At 35.3% G+C, this 25911-nt stretch overlaps 2 protein-coding genes across 2 annotated transcripts in view; one reads left to right on the top strand and one right to left on the bottom strand.

Annotated features, from left to right (window-relative positions):
* LOC111061528 (LHFPL tetraspan subfamily member 6 protein) overlaps positions 1 to 25911 on the top strand; it is an 88366-nt gene that overhangs the window by 40420 nt on the left and 22035 nt on the right. The window lies entirely within an intron of this gene.
* LOC111061520 overlaps positions 1657 to 25911 on the bottom strand; it is a 35213-nt gene continuing 10958 nt past the window's right edge. Inside the window, exons 2-3 of the mRNA XM_022349214.2 lie at positions 10846 to 10975; positions 1657 to 4572 (exon numbers count right to left, since the gene is read on the bottom strand). Of these exons, the coding sequence (XP_022204906.2) occupies positions 1810 to 4572; positions 10846 to 10975 (2893 nt within the window). The 3' untranslated portion in view covers positions 1657 to 1809. The remainder of the gene's footprint in view (positions 4573 to 10845; positions 10976 to 25911) is intronic.

Below are 25911 nucleotides of genomic sequence, written 5' to 3'. Positions count from 1 at the left end.
AATTCAAATTATATTGTTTATGGGCTTAACCCTTCATTATCAAATTCATTTATTAATTATTATTGAACAAACAATATTCTTATATGATTTAGTAAATTCAAATAAATGCAACTTGTCATCACATGTTGTTCCTTAGTGACCCTGTGTTCGACCTTGCTTATAGCTTATTTATTTGCTAATATCATATTCATTTCAGAGGTCAATAGTAACCCATCATCGAGTTACTTGATCCTGAGGAAATATAGTACAATTAATCCTTTGATTAATTGTCAGAAAAATAATCTAGTATACTCTAGACATTTTTCCCTATTTCGTGTGACAAGGGTACTTCCCAAAACAGGAATTAACCCCCCACAATATATATATATATATATATATATATATATATATATATATAGTTTTTTTTGTGTGGCGAAAAATAGCGTTTGCACCATAGGCAAAAATGTATTTCCAGCTCTCAATCTTTTCTAGTCCTCGGCCTACAGCCTCGGTCTTGAAAACTGATTTCGAGCCGGACCCAGGTGCGAAATATACTATTTTAACTGCAGAGTACGATTCTGCTAAATTACTTGCTGCTTACTATGCTGCTTGAAAGCAGCGAAAAATTCAAAAGCATAGGAGTGATTAAGACTTCTATGTTGTTGGAATTATTGCAACTATCAAGCATTTTCACTGTATTGTTTTTAGGTTATTCATGTGCAATACTGCAATGTACAGTGTACATGTGCAATTATGAAAAAACTGAATGGAATTTGACCACTATGATTTTACGACCTGTGAAGAGGTTCGAATTGTTCGTGTTCAAAATTTGAAGCTTATTGATGAATTCTCTCTAGAGTTCTTGTCGAACATACAAACAGACAGAAATTGCCTTCAGTAATCCAAAAGTGAGAACTTCGCTAACGCTTGATCAATTATTATAAATATTACAAGTAAATGTGGAGACTGACGTTTCAAGCTATATACTCAACCTGAATTTTTGACCCTTGTCAAACTAGAATCGTAGAGGTATGAATAAGGCGCGCATCATTTCAGTGCACTCCTTCTTCGTACCTCACTCATTTTCCCCTTCTGAGAGACTGACAGAACTTTTACATGCACTCCTTCTTCATTCTCCCACTTATAGGGTCGATGAGTAGATTTCTGCTATCAACCTTCTATATCTATCTATATTTATAATATCTATTACAATTACTCCACATGTTTTTATCACTGCTAGCTATTTAGTGGCATCGACTGCGACTCACTCGTTTGCACCGTTATGGGGTGAGCTATACGAGCTAAATAGACGGTTCGCATAAGAGTCCATGCATTCTAAAGAAACACGAAATAAATTCAGCGCTTCTAAGATGCCCGTATAGTTGGGGCCTAAAGAGCCTCTCGCTAAAGATGTAATGTACTGTAACGTTTCGATTTCTATAAGCATAAATTCAAGGTTTAAAAGGTTGAGAGTGTAATTCCTGCAGGCTAGCCTTGCTAACTGATCTTCAGCTTTGCAACCTTAGGCTAGTATACCCTGTCATGGGTTTGATCTCCACTGGATGACATGGCTTCACTCTCCACTATCCAATCTCATTTCCCACGCACAAACAAGAGCTTCAGTTTGCATCATACAAGGAGAAAGGAAAAATCAATAAATTGAAGAATAAAATCAGATATGCATTAAAAGATATTGATATTTATTGTATAATAATATATCAAATATTTATGTTGAATTAGAATCATCTTTATAATAATGACATTTTATAATCTCAATTTCCAGCTATGACTTCCTACATTGTAATAATAAATTACATTTCATGGCATTTTTCAGAACTTCCTATTGATTTTTCCTTTGAAAAACAACAATCCCAAGTCATTTAAAGAGTAAGCGAATTTTCTTTGAATTCCTTCTTGAAAGTCAGTTATAATCTTATTGAAAATGATATGATTAGTGTGAGTTCTGAGCAAAACTGTGTAGTCGAGCAGGTAGTAACTGAAGTCGGGAGACTTTTTGAGCGCTGGCTGCTCAATTCCTGATGTCATGTACTGGTGTTCATCAGCTCTAGCCCCTCTTTGGCAAGTATTGCATGCTGGCGATGTGGTGTTAGTTGGTTTGCATTTCCAGTATGAGAAAAAGTTTTCCCTCTTCACTTGCACACAAATCATCCCAATGCCATCCTTACCACGATCTCCAGTATCTCCCATTTTGCCACGGTCGCCTATGCTGCCATTTTGATTCTGCATTCCAATCTGAGATGGGTCACTCAACTCAATAAGCTGTTGATCACCTGCAAGACCTCCCATTCCCGCTTCTCCGCCAAAACCACCTCCTCCCCCTTCACCTCCACACTCACCATCTTTTGTGATAACTTTAACTTCAGCATAAACATAAACAATACCTTTATAAAGCTCTGCAGTTAGTCTGTAACGAGTATCAACAGAATTCGGAGCTAAACTTATCTTGACATCCCATGTATCTACTCCTCTATCAAATTCATAACTACGATCATAGAGTCCTAATTTTAATTTTTCAGCCGCATTTCTTCCATCACGCCCTTTCTCACCTTTAGCTCCATCTTCCCCCGGCCCCCCACTACCACCATTTGACTCAATCAACAGATTTCCACCATTCCCAAATTGCAAACCAATTCCAAAGAAGCTTCCACCATTGTCGCCTGGCAGTCCTGGTCTCCCATTTTTGCTATCATTCACATGAAGTTCACCACAAAAATGTTGGGGTCCAGGCTGACCACTAAGCACTATCCTTCTTTGTCCAATCACTTCCCATTTGGGGGCTGCTATAAACAAATTCACTCCTCTGAATAAATCCTTGGTGTCCTCATCCAGGTAGACTGTATCAACAGCTAGAAGTGCAACTTCTTTCACAGTAATGTTGTTGCAGTAGGATCGAAACAAAGCTTCAGAATTTACCTCTGCGAAACGAATTTGGAAACCTTTAACTACAAGTCTTCCATTCGCATCACAAGTAATATTACTCGGATTAAGCATGGTGTTTGTGATACTCTCAAGTTCTGCCCTTCTTTTACTGTTACCTTGTGCATCGATGAACTGTTTAATATGTGTTCCCCCAGTAACGTCTACAAATAGATTCATCAGTTCATTTGTCACAATGGAACCCTTATGGAAAATTGTTGAGTGGATTTCTGTCTTGTTTTTCTGAATCTTGTAGCTTGCAAGTCCGTCGATGAAGTTGTTGAGCGATCTGTACCATTGCAACTCATCATCTGCAGACTTCTTAATTTGTCTAATAGGAAGCGTCCATGATGATGGACTGAACACCGAATCTGTGTCAACGAATTTCATCAGCATTTCCTCATATCTCCCAAGTACATGTATCTGTTCATTGTAGTTGATTTTTGATGATATATTCTGTTCTGAAATAAAAGCATTAATTTTTTCAAAAAACTCATTGTAATTTTTCGTCTCATCAAGGTTTTGTGACAACTGTTTTAAGGCGGTGGAGAATGATTCCAAGTCTGACAACACCTGATGAAAACTTGTGTAGTTCTGAATATTCTGCATCATCGATTCATTCAGTTTGAAAGATAGCTCATTGATTTTATGCTTGAAGCTGTCACTTGTCAGTTTTAAAAGACATTCCAGGTACACTTTTGCTTCATTGGACAATGTGAAGTCAAAGTCACTGCTGGCTACCTCAACAGCATCCAAGTTCATGATTGTCTTCGTGAGTGATTCCTTGTTCTTGCCAAGCAACGACATGTTGAAAAGGGACCCTGACTTGTATGGGCGACGGAATATACTGATTCTAGCTGCTTTTCCAGTATTGTCTCTGGTTTGGAGACCTTGTAGTAGCTTTATCACTCTCTGATAGAAATCACGCTTACTTTTTCCTATTTTCTGATTAAGCTTTTCCGCAAGAGATATTTCAGTGTGATTCAAGTAATGCATAATGCTCTCAATATGCATTTCTTCTGTTATCAATTCAGGTATTGTGCTATCAACCTCATCTGTCATTCTATAACTAAAAGGCATTTTGGATGCAATAAGCACAATATGATCTTTGTATTTATCAATATCAACCAAAAAATCATTCAGATGATGAAGAGTATTGATGAAACTATCTTTTGAGAAACCATATTGAAGTGAAGAATATTTTTCAAGGAGTAAAATCTTCACTTTCGTGATTTTTTTGCTAACAGACTTCATGACATCCATGGAGACAATTTCATGTGCAGAACTTCTGGAGTCATGGAAACCCGGGGAATCACAGAAGTTGATAGTTGAATTGTAGTTGACAAACTCAGGATAGAGTGTGAAGGACTCAGTGGCCGATGTTCCAATTTTTTCCCCATCTTCAATTATGTATTCACCGGTGTCTGATCTCACCTTCTTTGACTCCAGTTTGAGATTTCCGGTCAGGAACTGGACCAAACTGGTTTTGCCACTGCCTGCTCTGCCCAGCACCAGAATGGTTTCATCTGTTGGCGAATCCTTCTGCTTCTGTACAAAATTTTCGCCATCGCTCAGCATTTTTGTGATCAGCGAAATCTGCTCCTGAATGTAGCCTGACTCAGCCAGGCAGTCCAAATGTTGTTCTCTCCCATTTTCCTTCAACAAATAAGTCATTCATATTTATAACATCAATATATATGTTTTTATCAGTTTGTTCATGTAATTATCGAAAATAGACTGGGAAGAACACTAACATGTTTCCCTTCCGCAAAGTACAAACAAAAAACATGAAGAAATTGCATTATTTCATTCATCAATTTCAGCTCATTATGTACAATAATCACTATAACTGACTCAGCACAAGTTACAACAGGCTCATGGTCAGAACTATCCATATCCAATTTATACACTATAATTCAAATTCAAATGTGAGTCAATATAAGTTTCTGTCCTCAGAATAACGAATTACAATTACAAAAAAAAACTGAACTTTTAAGGGAAAATTCATCCAGACTGGGAGTATGACCATGTACTTTGAACATTGACACTGGAAAATACATAATTTGCAACTGCAACACTCAAATTATTAAAAAAAAACTGAAACAAGCTTTGAGTATATAAATAAAATTGAACTATCACATGAATTTAATTGCATGCCAATCACATCAATTATCTATCAGAATGTTCCAGAGTGAGAGCGTTTCATTTATACGCGTTTCAATGAAATTTGGTATGCACTGCCGCGGATAATACGATTGAATTTTTTTTCAACCTCCTATTGTACATACACAAGAGATGAATCTAGTGGAATAAAATAATTTTATAACATTGAAAGTTACCAATATAAAATCATATATATATATATATCAAGAATCAAGAATGTTTTATTATCACAAACAAAATTGCATTGACAAAAGTCACTTCATCTGGATACAAAAGTATTGATACTTAGGGTCGGTTTCCGAGCTCGAGATTTAGATAAGTTCTAGACTTTTAACTCTGGAATCAGAAAATTGGCTTCCCGAGTCAGAGCGTTAACGTAGTCAAGGACTTAACCCTGGAGTTTACAGATCTTCGTTAGACTCTTCTTCGTTAAACTTAGTTTATAATTTCGCTTTCTGAGTGAAGGGCTTATAAGTTTAGAACATGAATTAGATCCTTGCCTCTTTCCGAGTCAAAGATTTATCAAAAATCGTCAAGTCCAGAACTTAAAACAGTGTGATTTTGAACCCTGACTGAGGTAGGTTTTAAAATTAAGCTTTGTACTTAAACTGAGCAAACAAATCTCAGTTATTGTTTTGGAGTAGATGACTAGCCAAATAGGTGTCTTGGAATACCTTAATTATTTTGATTGGTACATCCTAATTCATAATTTATAGTTTGCAAGTCTATTTTGGAATAAAGTTATATCAGAATTATGCAAAAAAACTATTATTATTCTACGACTGTGACATAACCTAAGAATTTTCAAGAAAAATAATACAAAGATAGCTTTGGAATTTTATTTTCTAATGTGAATGTTATTAATCAATGTCATATCCAGCATATTAATAATAAGAATATAACAATAATATATTTTTATTTCAGTTGTTTTCAAAACAAATACATTCTCCAACTCAAATAGCCTACTAAAATTTTTATTCCAAAATTACTGGTTAGGATCAATACTAGCATAACGTAGAATAAAATGTTCATTCATTCATGTTTCAAAAGGTGAGGTTTCGCTTTGAATAGGCCTACAAAGAAATCGACACGTATTTTCACAATATAATTGTTACAAAATAGTTTGGAGAGCATGCTCATTTGAATTAGCCCGCTCCAATCAGCTCTTCTGGTATAATGCGAACAATACAACAGTGATATATTGAGAATTTCCCACTTGATTATTTCTTCAAGTACTGGACTCAAATAAGACGATAACTTAATAGACTCCAGAGTTTAGAAGATAAACCCGTGACCAAGAAAGTCGATTTAGACCCGAGCGCTTATTTTAGTCCTGGACTCTGTAAGTCCAGAACTTATAGATCCGAGCTCGGAAACCGGCCCTTAGTTGAAAGTCCAGTTGTAATATTACAAACAAAAATGATTATTCTTCAGCATAATTATTGCTGTGAATAACGAGCAATTCATCCTACAAGTGGGTCAACTACTAGAATTCTGTCCTAAAATGTTGCCACCAAATGTGGGCTAGTTCCTTGTTAGTTTGGAAGAGTTGTCCTCCAATTCATGTTTAGGGAAAAGATATAAGTTACTGGTGACCAAGGTGAGATTTGTATGCTACAAATATCCTATTTGATTTGATGAAGAAGCCCAAACGGCTGCACCAGCACTGTGAGAACGAGTTCCGGAAGTCATTTCAACTGACTTTTTTGTGACACCACCCATACACATCATCATCCATAATTTTCAAGTTTTCTGCGTATAGCTTCGATCATCCTTCAGTAGATTTATGCTGAACTATCACTTTTTAAAACGATAACGATACGCAGCTAGCACTTGGCAAGAGACGAATTGAGGCTGCTATGTTTGTGGGTCTATAATTCTTCAACAATTTAGGCTGGGCAAAAGCAAAAAACTTTCTACTGGTGATATTTTTCTGAGTTTTTCGATTTGTTCACCATCAAACAATCCAATCACTACTTTTTGAAATATGAGTGCTTGAATTTCAAATTTTTGGGACAGATCGTTTCAAATTCAGTAAGAGATGAATTCAAGAAATTCCAATGATAAATTATTAATGGTATTGTTGATAGAATCAAACGAAATTCCCTGAAAATTTCAATTTTTGAGGAAGTTATTAAATCTCAGTTGAGTATATTATTGGTAATTTCTGGTAAAAAAGGATATAAATAACTTTCTCAAAAATTGATAGTCTCAGAAATTTTTTGTTCTAAGCTCTTCAATCAACAATATCATGATAAATTTATCCTCGAAATTTCATGGATTTATCCCTTACCGAATTTGCAATGATCTGTCCCAATAATTTAAACTTTAGGCGCTCATATCTCGAAAAGTAATGATGAGAAAAAATCTGGTGTGGTACATTGACACAACTTTCCTTGCTCATATTTGAAACTACGATCAGACTCCTGTATATGTGTATATACAGGGTGATTCATAATTATGGTAAAATAATTTAATACGTGATAGTAGAGGTATAAGTAAGAAAAAAAGTTCTCATAAACATATATCCATAAACGCTTCATTAGCGAGCTATACAGGCGGGTGAAAGATTTCGCCCGGAATTCAGTTCCTCTGGTGAAATACACCGATGCTGAATTGTTTGGGGACTAGTTTTTGAAAAACTTATGCTGGATTCATATGGAAAAATATCTGAAAAATTGAATGAAACTAGTCTGGAAGCTGTAGTGTGAGTAGTTTTTGAGAAAAAAGTTGAAATATGCAAAAATTCCAGGTAGAAAAACACAGACTTCTACGTTTGATGCCCAATAACTTTCTTCAATGACCAGTAAACAAATAATTTTTCGCAATAAAAATTGTAGAGAATTTAATTCTGAAAAGGATGATGTAAGCTGTGTAAACTAAATTTGAGTAAAAGTTGAATAAAATGTATTCTTATGTAGTACATTACACCACAAAAATTTGCTGTTTTATGGGGAGAGAACTAATAACTCATAAGTTGTAGCTGATTGCAAATAAAATATTCGGTTTTTTATGAAAAGTTTTTTCTTTATATGAAATTAGCATATCTAAATGACATTAAACTTATACCAAAAGACTAGTAGATTATGCCATTAAGCCTGGGAGGAAGCTCGAACAGAAGTAGATGATCTCCTATGATTCCTGCCCAAATGTTTACTGAAAACTGATGTTGTGGAAGATTAGGATTGATGGCATGAGGATTCTCAGCTGCCCAAATATGTTAGTTGTGGACGTTAACGATAGCTGTTCTTGTAAAGTGTGCCTCATTGGTGAATAAAACGGATGTTAAAAAGTTTGGGTAAACAAGTTTTACTAAAAACCATTGGCAAATACCATCACAGGGAATACAGTCTCGTGGCAATAGAGTATGAACTTTCTGGAGGTGGTATGGATGTAATTGTTGCTCTTTTAGTATCCTCCAAATAATAGATTGATTGACATTAAACTACACTGACAATTCTCTTGTGTTCTTCTCGGGATGTTCATAAATTTCATTAAGAACTTGTTCTTCCAACTCAACAGTCTTAGTAGATCGGGGTCTGCCTGCATAAATATGCTCTTTGGATATCAAAGAATCTGTTTCAGACAGACGTTGATGAATAGTGGCAAAAAACCTTGAACTTGGACATACTCGATTAGGAAAGTTCTCTTGATACAAACGTCTTGCTTCAGTGCTATTACAGTAGTGTCCCATTCCATACATTAAATGCATGTCAGCTAATTCGGAGTATCAATAATGTCTAAAATTATTACCTGCCATTTTTTTAAAAGTTAACACTTAACACAAAAGCAAAGTGAAATGGTTACAAATAACTGGTTGATAGATTAAACAAAAAACACAGCGCGGCTACTAACAGTAGGCCTAACTTACAGTTTGTTTTTTTGTTCAACAGTGAGCTAAAATATTTCTGAAAATAATTTTCAGCTGATAATTTCTTTTAAATATTTCCTTATTTAAAACAAAATAAATCAGCTGTTTTGGAACAGCTGTTATTAAAATCCATGTTCTATTGGCAATCAGCTACAACCTATGAATTATTAGTTCTCTCCTCATAAAACAGCAAATTTTTGTGGTGTAATGTACTACATAAGAATACATTTTATCCAACTTTTATTTGAATTTAGTTTACACAGCTTACATCATCCTTTTCAGAATTGAATTCTCTACAATTTTTATTGCGAAAAATTATTTGTTTACTGGTCATTAAAGAAAGTTATTGGGCATCAAACGAAGAAGTCTGTGTTTTTCTACCTGGAATTTTTGCATACAGCTTCCAGACTAGTTTCATTCAATTTTTCAGATATTTCTCCATATGAATCCAGCATAAGTTTTTCAAAAACTAGTCCCCAAACAATTCAGCATCGGTGTATTTCACCAGAGGAACTGAATTCCGGGCGAAATCTTTCACCCTGTATAGCTCGCTAATGAAGCGTAAATGGATATGTTTATAAGAACTTTTTTTCTTATTTTTACCTCTACTATCACGTATTAAATTATTTTACCATATTTATGAATCACCCTGTATAATTGTTTTCAGAGTACTTTTTCCTTTGTGTAGATTGTGAAATTCGATAATTTTTTTTCTAGTCGTCAAAACAGCTGTTCTACAGATGAAATAATATCTCTCGACTATGGTTGTGTTCTTTTCATGAACTGCGCTACCTACCTACCTCATGCACGAGAAGGAGGTTACTAAGTCCGTTTCTCAAGGATGGGGTGGACCCCCCATTAGTTTCCCAGAAAGGAGACTCATGCCAGTTGATAAAGCTGATAAATAACTATACAGGATATGAATTTGAAAAAATCGGTCAAGTCATTTTTGAGAAAATCGTGAAAAACATGGTTTTTAGTAATTATCCATCATTTTTCTCAAGAATATTACGGAGCTCCTGCAATTTTCCTAGTAATGAGACTCATGCCAGTTGGTAGGGCTTATGAATAGCTATCCGTGGTATAAATTTGAAGCAAATCGCTAGAGCCGTTTTCGAGAAAACCGTGAAGAACATAGTATTTTAGTCATTATCCGCCATTTTTCTCAAGAGTACTGTATTACGGAGATCCAGAAATTTTCTCAGAAATGAGACTCATGCCAGTAAATAGGGCTTAAAAATAGCTATGCATGATATAAATCTGAAGCAAATCGTTAAAGCCGTTTTCGAGAAAAACATGTTTTTCCAGTAATTATTCGCCATTTTTTCCGCCATCTTGAATTGAATTTCATTGAATTTCTTATTGTCGGATCCTCATGGTATAAGGACCTCAAGTTTAAAATTTCAAATCAATCGGTCAATTAGGAATGGAGTTATCGTGTTCACAGACATACACACATACACACACACACATACACACACACAGACCAACAGCCAAAAATCATGTTTTTGGACTCAGGGGGCCTTGAAACGTATAGAAAACTTGAAATTAGGGTACCTTTTTTTGGGAAAGCAATACTTTCCTTACCTATGGTAATAGGGCAAGGAAAGTAAAAAGTGTTTTCCTGAGAAAACTTTTTTATTTTGATAGTTTGATGGTATACAAATCGAGAAACATTGAAAATATCAAGAGTAGAAAAATTTTTCAGCCTTTTGCACAGCCTTAATTATTGACGATCTGGCCGTTTATCTCCGATTAACGTTCTTTATCTTCGATAAAAGTTTTATCTTCACCTACGCATCACTACAGAGTCCAATCAATTGAGTTGAAGTATTTCTGGCTTTCAAAAAAACTTTCAAAATTTTTCCATGATTTTATCAAATCTATCAACATACATCAATTGTTTGTGAATCATCGTGTCTCTCCAATTCTTCTTGATGTAATGTTTCCAATGGCAGGTCAAATTCTCCCACATGTGATGAGACTGGTAATGGCAATTCAAAAGCAGCAGGAGAGGCTGAAGACCTGGGAAATCAGAAATCTTATTACAGTACCATTTTGAATTACCGTATTGGATGAGAACATTATATCACTCATCAATTTCGCTGTTATATCTGGCGAATTGGATGAGAGTAGCACTATAATAGCCTTGAATTCCAAGAATGTATAATTTTCAAAGGTGAGCCGGTTTATAGCCGGGTCTACACCACAAAGATATTTGCGCAAGCGTTCACGCAAACCTGGGTTTGCACAAATTCACAGGTTCGCGCAAACCTCTGTTCACAAATCTTAATAATCACACCACAAAAGAAGTGTGACTATTAATTATTATTAATAATTGGTATTTTCAATATCTATTTATATTTATACATTTTACCAAAATTTGTAGCCCCCTGAATTCTACCGCCCTGGGCTATAGCCCGATCAGCTCATGATAATGTAAATGCAGCCCTGCTCTGACTTCAGTTTTCTTGAACCAGGAAATGTGAACCCACTATTCAATTTTACTAGAACTTGACTCAATTTATATTTAGTCCAGTCACTATATACATTGGTGCATGCAATTTATATTGTAGTTCTGATTATTTAATATTCTATTTGGGTACATAAGAGAAGTTCAGAACCAATTTCTTCATGCAAAATTTCCCTGTGCTAGATATAGAGTGGCCCAAAAACCTCGTATTTTCAGCTCATTTTCCAGTTTTCAGCTATTTCTGCCAAATCGGACAGAAAAATATGCTTTCGCCTTTTTTTAGATCATAAGATTCTGAATAAAATGAGATCATTCGGAACTCTCCATCTCCAATGAGTACTCATTCAAAAATGAGTGAAATTTGAAGGAAAAATAAATTTTGATGAATTTTAGCTCTTTATCAACAATATCTTCCGATTGTTAACATTTAGATGTATAATTCAAAATCCCTCTGGGCGTATCTTTGTGCTCCACAATCTGAGATCAGGGAGAGCGCTCTATCTCGAGTAGATTTCCAGGTACACCTGAAAACAATGCTCCTTGTATTGTGAAAAACACCTAATGTTCAGCTTCAACCATCATCACCAACTACATTGTCCTTACATTGATATTTCGCACAATGACATAAGTTCATGAGATCATGTTTTATGAGAATCACCCGCTAGATGCACTTCATTTCAGTATTTCCTAGTGGAGAGGCGCGCTCAAGGCCACCTCAAGGATCAAAATTTCAAACACTTAAAACTTTCGACACAATGCTCAGACTCCATCGTACTACACTTCATTCTTCTCGGCTCGTCAAGGCGGTCCAGAATCATGCATCATAAGTCAAATTCGGTCGATAAATGAAAAATTTATTGTTGAGTTTACTTAAGCCCATATTCCAATACACAAAAAATTGCCAATTTCAATATTCAAAGCTGCATGTCTTGTGAAATACTTCTGATAAAATTTCCAAATCAAATGAGGATGTCAAAATTGTCCCCCTCTACCAACTCCAATGAATAATACTTTCAATTCCAATACAATTCGAAAGTTACAGAATATTTTAAAAATGGCGATTTCAGTTTTTACATTTTTTCGTGATTTTACTGTTGATCAAGAGTTTCTAAAACGAGTCTGATACATCATAGAAACTCACGATTACTTCCAAATTGTAGATAAATTATTCATCCTCTATGAGCTCATCTGCCTAAAATCCATCTTGGATCACTCTGGCATATAATAGAACTGCCAAAACTAGGAATGGGTATCGATACATCGATGTTTCAACATCAAACATAGATGTTTTTAACATCGATGTTTACTGTTCGATGTTTTTCACTTATCGATGGTTTTACCTAGACATCGGTCATCCGATGTTTTTCCCAACTAAAAAGTAAGAACAATACTAATTTTTTAATTTGATACAAGTTTTTTTTTTTTTTTTTTTTTGTTAGAAGAGGATTATCTTGAGAGCAATAAGCAATAGTAACAGAATTATAATCATTATCTTTATCATATTTAGTGTAGTATCATAGAGAAACAATAGCGTAAGAAGATATCCCATGGTATAGGGAATTTATGTCGCAACTTTTTCTGTTATCTCAAGCCGATTACTGTCGATTATTGTCAATTTTTACTGTTTTGTTGGGGTCATAGTGTATGAACGGCACAATTTGAGAAACTACCAGCGTCACACAGCTGCATAGGAAAGAACTATGTGAACTATAGGCTTGGGATAACAGTAAAAGTTGCGACATAAACGCCCTATACCATGGCATATCTACTTATGCTATCGTTTCTCTATAGTAGTATTCTGTTTAGTGTTTTTCGTGAATATAGATCACTCTTGTGAAAGATCTCGCATAAGTTTTGATTTCCTGCAGATTGCTATTCTTATTTTTCAATCAGGCTCTCTCTATTTTTATGTGAGACTGTTGGATACTCTTGAAGATTTACATTACTTCTGTGGTCCGTGTCAAGGTTAGATAGTTAGTTATTTAGAATTGAATAAGAGGTCGGATTCTTCGTTTCTTAGGAAGAAAGAGTTTTTTCTTACTACAATTATTTCCTCAACATGTGTTTAACACTAATTAATCTAGCTCTGGAAAAGAGGTCCTCGTATTGTAAGGAGTGCAGATATCAATATAAAAAAACTTAATCCATTTCCATTTCCTAAAAAATCTATCAGGTATTGAATGAATACGATATGAGTATCAATGATTGCTAAAATTAGCTTAGGGTGAAATTTCAAGACCGAATCCTCAAGGATATCCCGAGAGGTTTCAGACTAGACCATGAAGATGACAAATCTTGTGAACTAGAGTTGATGTATCTTTCTAGTCACAACCTGACTTCAATTATTCGAAAGACTGTTACTTGAATACCACAAGTCCAAAATTGCTGTGATTCCAGTTAGTAACTGTTAGAATATTGGAACAATAGCTCCAGATAAAATTGTAGTCACTTGAGAAGCTCTTTTTTTGCTCTACAATCTGAGATCAGGTAGAGCGCTCTATCTCATATTCCAGATACACCTGACAACAATGCTCCTTGTATTGTGAAAAACACCTAGTTTTCAGCTTCAAGCATCATCACCAACTACATTGTCCTCACATTGATATTTCGCACAACGACATAAGTTCTTGAGATTATGTTCTATGAGAATCATCCGTAAGATACACTTAATTTCAGTATTTCCTAGTGGAGAGGCGCGCTTAAGGACACCTCAAGGATCAAAATTTCAAACACATAACTTTTGACACAATGCTCAGATTTCATCGTACTACACTTCATCCTTCTCGGCTCGTCACGACGGTTCAAAATCATGCATAATAAGTCAAATTCGGTCGAAAAATGGAAAATTTATTGTTGAGTGTACTTAAGCCCATATTCCAATACACAAAAAATGACCAATTTCTATATTAAAAGTTGCATGTCTTGTGAAATACTTCTGATAAAATTTCCAAATCTAGTGAGAATGTGAAAATTGTCCCCCTCTACCCACTTCAATAAATAATACTTTCGATTCCAAAACAATTTGGAAGCTAAGATTTTAAAAATGGCGATTTCAGTTTTTACATTTTTTTTCGTAATTTTACTGTTGATCAAGAGTTTCTAAAACGAGTCTGATAGATCATAGAAACTTATGATTGATTACAAATTGTGGATAAATTCATCCTCTACGAGCTCAGTTGCCTAAAATCCATCTTGAATCACTTTTCGCTATCATAGAACTGCCAAAACCGTTAATATGAGAAAAATATCTACAATTTCCGGATTTTTTTCAACAATCAAATCTCACTTTAAGAACATATTTTTCCATGAATTGCTTACAGCAGATGAAATAGAAAATTCTATTGTACATTTCAAGATCATGTAATAATTTTTATAATGAGGGGTTACCGAGATACATAGCTTTGAATATAGAAATTGGCCATTTTTTATGTATTGAATATGGGCTTAAGTACCTACACTCAACAATAAATTTTCTATTTTTTGATCGAATTTGACTGTTGATGCATGATTTTGAACCGCCTTGGCGAGCCGAGAAGAATGAAGTGTAGTACGATGAAATCTGAGCATTGTGTCAAAAGTAAATTATAAGTGTTTGAAATTTTGATTTTTGAGGTGTCCTTAACCGTGCCTCTACTAGGAAATACTGAAATGAAGTGCATCTAACGGGTGATTCTTACCCATGAACTTATGTCATTGTGCGAAATATCAATGTGAGGACAAAGTAAATGGTGATGAAGGTTGAAGCTGAAAATTAGGTGTTTTTCACAATACAAGGAGCATTGTTGTCAGGTGTACCTGGAAATCCTTATGACATAGAGCGCTCTACCTGATCTCAGATTGTATAGCACAAAAATACGCCTAGAGGGATTTCGAAATATACATCTAAATTGTAACAATCGGAAGATATTGTTGATCAAAAACTAAAATTCATCAAAATTTTTTTTTCCTTCAAATTTCAATCATTTTTGAAAAATAATAACTAAGTACTCATTGGAGATAGAGAGTTCCGAGTGATCTCATTTTTTTAGAATTTTATAATCTGGGAGAGATTTGGCAGAAATAGCTGAAAACTGGAAAATGAGCCGAAAATACGAGATTTTTGGGCTATTCTGTATCTAGCACAAGGAAATCTTGCATGAAGAAATTGGTTCTGGACTCCTCTTATGGATTGTATCCAAATAATATATTAAAAAATCAGAACTACAATATAAATTGCAAGCACACCCCCTTTTTTATGTCTATATTGACTGGACTGATAGTATCATCCATAAAAACGTAGGGCAATAAACGATGTTCAAAATCATCGATGTTCAAAAACATCGATGTTTACTGTTCGATGTTTTTCACTTATCAATGTTAGGATGAAAAAACACCGATGTTCGAAACATCGATGTTTTGTCTTTCGATATCCATCCCTAGCCAAAACTGTTAATATGAGAAAAATATCTACAATTTCCGGATTTCTTTCAACAATCAAATCTCACTTTACGAACATATTTTTTCATGAATCGTTCACAGCAGATGAAAGAAAAAATGCTATTCCACATTTCAAAATCAAGTAACAAACATTTAAACTAATAAAACACCTCAATAGTGATGTGAAGGAAATGGCTAAAATAGAAAACATGGGCAGAGAAGAATTGTAACAATTTTCATTGTTCCAATTGTGAACGATGAGGATTTTGCGAATTATCATGAGAAGTCAGCCTGTTATGAAAATGGATTTCGCTGTATTGGTTTTCTGCGTTGTGTTGTGTCGACTCTGCAAGTGTGTGTGTAGAAGTTATAGTACTGTGAAAATCAACGATTTTCCTGGAGCATCAGCTTTGCTTTTCTGCGTTGTGTAGTGTCGACTTTGTTAGTGTGTGTGTAGAAGTTATGGTGCTAAGAAAATCAACGATTTTCCTGGAGCATCAGTCTGGTTCATGACCTTATAAGGCAAGGAATTCATAGCTATCAAGGAAAAATATAGCTGTCACCTGGTGGGAGAAGGTGTCTAAAATTATAGTTGTACCGTTACTTTCTATTGGTGGAAATTTTTCTAGAAAATAGTGGCTGCCAATCGCAGTGGGCGTTGGTTGGGTTCCCATCTAGTGAGGCCGTTTGCAGCTGTCCACGGCGGGACGACAGAAGCATGGTGCATTCACTCAGCGTCTGTCCTCTGTCATAAGCAGTACAAAATGTAGTCTGATCAATATTTTGTGTTAATCATGGCTTTCATGCCAGCTTTAGGCTTTTTAGTATTTGGCTCTGGAACCTTTTGTTCCAGTAGCATTTTTAATTTTTCCGCCTCAGTAATTGCTTTAATTGAGGAGAGAGGATAGCCTATCAAATTGTCACCTCACAATGGGGATTTTCCTCCTATAACCGCTACTAAAGGTATGTCATAGATTTATAATATAATTAAGAAAATTATTATCAATGTACGGGTCCATCAAAGTACGGGTCCATCATAGTATGGGTCCATCAATGAACGAGTCCATCAATTTACAGGTTCATGAACGTGTGTCTTTAAGCCGCTGAGACGCCTCTGAATCGATGGCAGTCCTAGAAGCTTGGGGTATGCTGTCTCCTGTCCATCTGGACGTGTAGAGCTTGATCACCGAGCCTAGATTCAAATTGAAGAAACAGCTTTGAGGTAACAACTTTTTCCAAATTAAACGAACGTCCCAGGAACTCCGGATGTGACAGAATGGGTTTTAGTAACTATAGACTTACAAAAAATACCAAAATATTGCTTAGATTATATGATTAATATTTCTTTGCATTCGAGCCATATCGATAACATAGATTACACAAATTTTAACACAAAATCTAGTACATTTATATAAATATATAGAAATATTTTTGAACTGGCCTACAGTTGCCGCCTATTAACTGCCGTTTTACTATTGGTGCATGCAAATTTTATTCGGTATTCATGCGCCTGGTAACTCTTATTTCCTGAATACATTAAATTATTTTTATTTGGTTTTTATTTATGCTCTTTACATGCTAGTTAATATTCTATACATTAATATTAATTCCATGCTACCTAATAATTAGCCACGTGGACGGGTGTTTTTTCATATTGCACACCATCTGATTGCAATAAAGCTCTGCCAAGGGGTTTTGGTCAGATTCTACGTTCCTCGGTTTGATCGATCTCTAGGTCACCGATCCGTGAATACATGTACATAACCTCAATCTTCAAATATTTTATATAATAATCTATTTATGAGCAATAAACATCCTTCAAATCCTTTTTAGGTTCTTGTACCATTTAGCCAGAACAAGCTGATGCTATCTAATCTTAGTTTTATCTATTTGGCGATATTAGCCAGTTACTTTATTTCAGACCTATTACTGTTTCTGTTAGGGCTTTTGTCTACCCAGATTTAATATGTTACACGCGCCCTGGGTTTGAATTCAAAATATTTGAGAATCACAATGTTTTTAATGAAAACCCACCCTTCAATACATCGATATACACTATACTTTATTTATAAATTATACTCTCATACTTCTATCACAGTTCGCAGACATATTTGCTGCATCTCCTTTATACCTTTATCAAATACAATAACAAATTCTCCTCCTCAACACACATAAAATATCATAAATATAAACTTCTAAACGTACTCCTCCTGACAACACTTAACATATAGTAATTTTTAAATTCGCCGCTTGCAGGGCCGCCAACCTAACTACACACATTTCATAATTCTCACAAATATTCCTTTTAGACAATAATTTCGATTCACAAAACTTCTGGGCTTATATCTTATAGTATTTCTTAGGTCTTAATATAAATAATTTTCTATACATCAGGTACAATACTTTTCTTTTGCTAATGGCTCTTTGGTTTTTGTAGCTGGTATTCACTTTAAGTCTTTTTCAGGTAACAAACGTGGCATAATTAAAAGTAATAAATATAAAACATATAAATAAATATACCGACATTAATAAATATAATAAATAACAATAATAAATAACTTTTTGGGTACAGTATTCTTTTTATAAACATATGTTCAACAGACGTCACATATTTGATTTAGGTGGCTTGCTCATGCTGGTCGCTGTTCCTTTCATAGTGCTACATGTTACATCAGAATTTGCTGTCGACTTTCATAACTAACCTAACTGCTCAATTTTTTCTCTTAAAAAGGTAATTAACAAATTTTAATTTTATTATCCCCGCTTGTGTCCTTTTTTATCTGATGTATATAATTAATTACATATTTAAAATTGTTCTTTTCCTTATTGCAGGCTTCTAACGGCTGGAAGGAATTAAAACATTGGATTGTTGCCACGCGGTCCTATGCCAAGATTAATTTATTAAGGAAGGTCAGTAATCGTTTGATAATAATGTTTTCCTTGATTTCTTATCATATTTATTTCAAATTTGACGATATAGCATGTAGAAATTTCGTGGCTTTCCGTATCTTTGGCTTCTGCTTGTAGCTATACTGTAGGCCGTTGGTTATCTGCTGTTGATTTGTGAGGCTGTCCTAATTGATAATTTTTTCATCATGAATATAAAGCCCTGGTATCTGTGTATACTTTTAACAATTCCTTGATTCTTAATTGTAATTCCTTTCAATCCATTCCAATCATCCTGTAATTTTAATTCCCTTTCCTCTTATTTCTTTAATATTCTTGATCTCGGTTCATTATAAATTATAGGCTCACAACAATAAACATCTTTATAATATTAGCTTCCAATTATCAATAATAGATTCTTTTAATAATAACTATAATATTTTCCATCATATCTACAACACAGTCTTTTTTAATATCACAGCCATTATAACAAATATTAACACACTATCCAAACATTTATCATCTTTTCAATAGCATAATATCCAGGTACTTCACTTTCTTAATATTATTTCTTATTTCTTCCACTCTTATTAACCACTTTCCATTCTTCATTAGTCCATCTTCCATTTCCTTGTTGCCCATGTATGATTCCGTAATATTCCTTTTAGTAGCTCTGTTTTTATCCCATTTCGTTGGCCCATTATTCCGGTCACATCGCTGATTATAGCCTTTAAAACGTATGTGCCGCGGATGCACGCCGTCGGTCCGCTCCTGTCCTCCTCGGTGTCGGTCCGGTGTTCTTCTCGGGCGTTTGAACCGTGCGTGCGGCCTCCATCGGCGCGCGCGGTTCCTCCGTTTCCTTCGCCTCCGGGCCTTGCGATGCATGCTCCTTCGGTCATGTAGTCCGTCCTCCTCGTCCTGATGTCGGCCGGGTGTCCTCGGGCGCCTCCGTCTCCGGGCCTTGCGGTGGTCGCTCCTCCGGTCCTGCATGCCGTCCTCTCTGGTGTCGTCCTCTGGGTCCTCTATCCTGGGTTCCTTGGGGTGCCTTGGTGGGGTTGAATGATGCGCGGGTGCGGTGGCGGTCTCTTGATGCGCGAGTGTGACGTTCAAGGCGGGTAGTATGGTGACGGTCTCCTCCTGGCGACTGTTTATTTTTAGCAGTGATTCTTCGGTGGCAGGTTGCTCTTCGGTGGGGAACAGGAAACTTAATAGAGGTTGATGCTTGCGGGTGGTTTTTGGTGGTGGTTTATCTTGTATTAACATCTGTTTTTCTAATATTTTCGGTTCTTCTAATAATGTTTTCGGTAAATCACTTCTGAATGTGGTGTATGACGTTGAAATATCCTGCTTTTCTTGGTTTGTTTCATTTGAGCTTGTGCTTGTTATATCGGGGTATCATATAGTCCTGGTTTATTAGCTGTAGTTTTCTGTATATCTGGTGGCGGGTCGTTGGGTGCTGGGTTCCGGGTTTTTTGTTGATTCAATCCTATTGCATGTGCTAATGTATAATTTGTACTTACTTGTTGAGGTGGCGGTTTATAATTTCTGTTGTAATTGTTTTGTGTGTGATTATTATGTGAGTTTAATCGATCACGGCCATCATAGTGATTCTTACGATTGCTCTGCTGGGCATAGTGGTTGGTTGTGCGATTTTGAAATTTTTCATTATTCCAGTTACCATTTTGCCTGTGCTCATAGCGGCGTTCAAATTGAGGAGCAGATCGGTAGCGATCATATGATACCGGTTCATAATTTTGGCTGTTATGCTGATTAAATTTTGAATTATGTTGATTTGGTGCGTATCTCTGGTCTGAGCGGTGGTTTGATATTGCCATTGCAGACTGTATGCCATATAAATGATTTATCAGCTGCTTACAATCAGTAATGGGTTGTGTGGCGAGTGCCATTCTAACTTGATACGGTAGCTTCTTTAAAATAATACTTGCTAATGCCGATTCATTAATGGGCTCGCTCAATTGAGAATTTTTAAACTGTAGGGCAGTGACGAAAGTGGTACATGCACCGTCTAAGTTAGGGTTGAACTCGCATGATATGATGTCCGCTAGCACGTCCAACTGTTTACTTCTGCTCCAATACTGTTCCAGGAAGACAGCTACAAACTCATCCAATGATGTAAATTCATGGGCTCTACTCCGAAAGAACATCAGGGGTTCGCCAATCAATAAATTAGTCAAACGAAGACGCCAAAAATTCCAAGAGGTAGGTGCAAGAGTTTGTACTAATTTTATCTGATCAATGAATGGTTGAGGTTGCAAATGGCGATCAGTATTATCAAATTTTCCTAGTCCTTGTAATATACTATGTACGTTGAGGTTGTCTGTTTGAATCCCTTGAGGTCGTTGTTGAATATGATTTTCTAATGCTGTTATTTTTTCCTGTGTTATCTGCCATTGACTATTATGTGTAATTTTATTTGCGTTTACTTCTTGATTTAATTGAGTCAGAGTGGATTTTTGAATTAGTAGAGTTCCGTTTAAAGCTTTACAGGTTTCAGTATTTTGATTGATGCTACCTTGCAGTTGGTTCATTTTTGTGGACATATTAATCTGTTTATTTTGTATTTCTTTAATACTGTTAATATTTTTGTCAACTGTAGTTGTTAATGTTTGATTGGCAACGGTAATTTGTTTGTGGATTTCTTGGTGGCAATCGGCCTTAATGTTATTGGTTATATCCTGAATGGGTGTAGTGATTTGTATGGTTAGGTTATCTATCCTTTCGTTGAGCTCACATGTAACCGTATCCAACCTTTCCGATAATCCTGCCGTAACTTTATCCTGACTTTCTTTCTGTAGATTTATCATTGCTTTTAATTCTTCCCTATGATTCTCTACTTTAGCCTCAATAGTATCCAACCGTCGTTCTACTGATTTTATAGCGCCCGCTGTCTCTTTCATGCCCTGTTCCATTGTTTGCTTATTTGCCTCTTTCATTTCCACATTCTCTTTTTTAATCTCCTGCATCATTTTGTCCATTGTGTTTTGTAGCATAATATTGAACATACTGCTAGTTTGTTCCATCATTACCTTTTGAAAAGGATCTAGCTCTGTGACTGAAAATAGACTTTGTTTGCTCAGATGTGACTCGGCCTCTGGAGATGCGGGTTCGGCAGGCTGCTCCTCGCCCCCTTCAAAGTTGATCTCTACTATCCGTTGATTCAATGGTGTGTCAGCGGCGTCGATTCGAGTGGATGATAGAGGTTGCAGACCTGGTGGATCGAAGACTATCGACCCGACGCTTCCTGGTTCCCTTTCTCGTGGCGTATTGGCATCTACCGTGGTGGGGTTTGATGTGCTTGGAGTCGACAAAGTGGGATCTGTGCAACCGCCGTACATATATGAAACTTCAGAGTTTGCGGGAGTGTGATTCATTATGTCAAATATGATAAATGCTAATTAAACAGTGACAAAAATGATAAGCGAAGATGCTTAAAAAAGAGACACAAACCGGGACTTACAGTGAACAGTGATGTGTAAAGTGTTTGGATACTCTTACAACAAGGTATTTATACTTAAGTTTTTTACAATGCTCTAGCGCCCCCAATGTTTTGTTGATTTATTCTTGGCTAGTTTACAGGCTGCGACTTATTTTCCAACCGGCTTAAACACCTAATATATTTTTGACTAGAAAGTAATAGCAGTTTAGGCTTATAAAATATAATCTCTCTTTATAAACATGTAATTTTTCACAGTACTAATAATATAAAATTTTCTTTAAAACATATAATTTCTCTCTATTTAAAGCTCTTGTTTCCCCAAAAAGTAATACAAATTTCCCTTCGCCAGTTTTCCTCACAACTCGTATAAGTTATCTATAATTTTCAATATGGTTATTGACTTAATTTCAAATAATTATTCAATGAGCTTGGCTCTCATCATCAGCCCCACGTTGGCGCCATGTCTTTGTGTCACGTTATTCTTTATATTTAAATAACGATTAGCCTCCTGCTTGGCATCAGTCGGTAAAGCATGAGATTTGATATAATTAGGTCGTGGTTTTCTAATAGTATTCAGTCTTAAAAAATCTTGATAGGCCTAGATATGGGCTTCTCCTATAACTCTTGTAATTCAATAAATAATAAATATATATATAAATGATACTTATACTATAGTGTTGAGGAATAAAAAATAAATTGCACACCATGAAAGTTTCATACATATATTACACAAATAATGCAAAGATCAATCGAGGCAAAAAATATATATAGAGCGATAAAAAATATAATATAAAAATAGAACAATAATTGAAATCAATAAAAATATCACAGGCTAACTTTATATTCTAGATTTATGGCACGAATCATTACCATGTGCCTTTATCTTAAAATCATATGCATTCTTTTGCATGTAGCTGCGATATGCACTTGCTAATACTTGTCGACTTGGATAATTCAATCAAAAAATGTGCTCTAAGATCAGCTTGATAAATTAGCCACTAATAATCCAATATATATATATATATTAAAATCTCTAGTATTTAGTAGATTTATTTGTATCGAATATATATTTTTATCTCAGGTGCAAGATTCGGCACCTGACGGAATGGTAGAGCCATTCATCTAGTGAATTAGAACTATAATAAATTATCGCAAATTGTATTGCAAAAATTAAATATTATATGCATATGTTTTAATAGCCTAGATTTCGTACTTCTTTGATTTAATAGAATTTCTAAAATATTGATCTATATTTTGCTTTCAAATAAATACCTTTAATACTAATTTTACTTGCGCAAGTATTACTCTTATTAATTTCTCAATTTATAATAAAACCCTTTCGGCGAGCTAGCTTTGATCATCAGATTAATTCGAAGCACTAGGGCGCCCATCACTAATTCAAATTTAATCACTCACGTGTCGAAAATCTTCTTGTAAGCCGCCGATGTCGATCCAACTCCATGTGGTCCGGGAATATGGTAGCCGGAATCGTCTCCTCCAAGGGTTATAAATTTAATTAAAAATGAAAATGACTTCTGCTTCACAATAGCATCACGAAGTCTTTTAAGAAATTTAATAATTTACTTTAACTTTAACTTTTACAAAATCATTAGTAAGGTACTTCGCTCTAAAATATTTGGGGTCCTCTTATGGTGGCATTTGGCTGGCGAGTGCTGGTTCTTCCTTCTCAAGTTTTACAGATCCTCTTTCCGACTTTCAAATTAGCATAAAATTTAAATATCTTAGTCCTCCGCCATTTAGGTTCAAATAGATCTTACAAAAAATACCAAAATATTGCTTAGATTATATGATTAATAATTTCTTTGCATTCGAGCCATATCGATAACATAGATTACACAAATTTTAACACAAAATCTAGTACATTTATATAAATATATAGAAATATTTTTGAACTGGCCTACAGTTGCCGCCTATTAACTGCCGTTTTACTATTGGTGCATGCAAATTTTATTCGGTATTCATGCGCCTGGTAACTCTTATTTCCTGAATACATTAAATTATTTTTATTTGGTTTTTTATTTATGCTCTTTGCATGCTAGTTAATATTCTATACATTAATATTAATTCCATGCTACCTAATAATTAGCCACGTGGACGGGTGTTTTTTCATATTGCACACCATCTGATTGCAATAAAGCTCTGCCAAGGGGTTTTGGTCAGATTCTACGTTCCTCGGTTTGATCGATCTCTAGGTCACCGATCCGTGAATACATGTACATAACCTCAATCTTCAAATATTTTATATAATAATCTATTTATGAGCAATAAACATCCTTCAAATCCTTTTTAGGTTCTTGTACCATTTAGCCAGAATAAGCTGATGCTATCTAATCTTAGTTATTATCTATTTGGCGATATTAGCCAGTTACTTTATTTCAGACCTATTACTGTTTCTGTTAGGGCTTTTTGTCTACCCAGATTTAATATGTTACAAGTTATAGTACTGTGAAAATCAACGATTTTCCTGGAGCATCAGCTTTGCTTTTCTGCGTTGTGTAGTGTCGACTTTGTTAGTGTGTGTGTAGAAGTTATGGTGCTAAGAAAATCAACGATTTTCCTGGAGCATCAGTCTGGTTCATGACCTTATAAGGCAAGGAATTCATAGCTATCAAGGAAAAATATAGCTGTCACCTGGTGGGAGAAGGTGTCTAAAATTATAGTTGTACCGTTACTTTCTATTGGTGGAAATTTTTCTAGAAAATAGTGGCTGCCAATCGCAGTGGGCGTTGGTTGGGTTCCCATGTAGTGAGGCCGTTTGCAGCTGTACACGGCGGGACGACAGAAGCATGGTGCATTCACTCAGCGTCTGTCCTCTGTCATAAGCAGTACAAAATGTAGTCTGATCAATATTTTGTGTTAATCATGGCTTTCATGCCAGCTTTAGGCTTTTTAGTATTTGGCTCTGGAACCTTTTGTTCCAGTAGCATTTTTAATTTTTTCCGCCTCAGTAATTGCTTTAATTGAGGAGAGAGGATAGCCTATCAAATTGTCACCTCACAATGGGGATTTTCCTCCTATAACCGCTACTAAAGGTATGTCATAGATTTATAATATAATTAAGAAAATTATTATCAATGTACGGGTCCATCAAAGTACGGGTCCATCATAGTATGGGTCCATCAATGAACGAGTCCATCAATTTACAGGTTCATGAACGTGTGTCTTTAAGCCGCTGAGACGCCTCTGAATCGATGGCAGTCCTAGAAGCTTGGGGTATGCTGTCTCCTGTCCATCTGGACGTGTAGAGCTTGATCACCGAGCCTAGATTCAAATTGAAGAAACAGCTTTGAGGTAACAACTTTTTCCAAATTAAACGAACGTCCCAGGAACTCCGGATGTGACAGAATGGGTTTTAGTAACTATAGACTTCCAAAAAGGGAGGGGTGTAAAACGTGCGAACAATCCAATCAATTAAAACGTGCGGGATTAGACTTTTTGTTAAATCGTAACTTTGGATATTGGGAATAGATAGATTACTAATTTTATTAATTTGGTTTGAACAATAGATTTTTGGTTGTATCTTTACATTGAAATGTGAGGCCATATTTTCTCTGTAAGGATCCAGCTGGGAATTTCAGTTTTCTTTAAATTTATATTTTATAATCTACTATGTTGAATAATAATGTTGAATTAGTATATGAAATGTTTAAAGGTCACTTATTGATAAATTAATGTTTTAAAATAATTTTCATATTAAAGTTGTAAAGA

The sequence above is a fragment of the Nilaparvata lugens genome, chromosome 8 (genome assembly GCF_014356525.2).
Source record: "Nilaparvata lugens isolate BPH chromosome 8, ASM1435652v1, whole genome shotgun sequence".
NCBI classification, from domain to species: Eukaryota; Metazoa; Arthropoda; class Insecta; order Hemiptera; family Delphacidae; genus Nilaparvata; species Nilaparvata lugens.
Note: the sequence above shows the minus strand (reverse complement) of the source record. Positions and strands in the feature narration are given on the sequence as shown.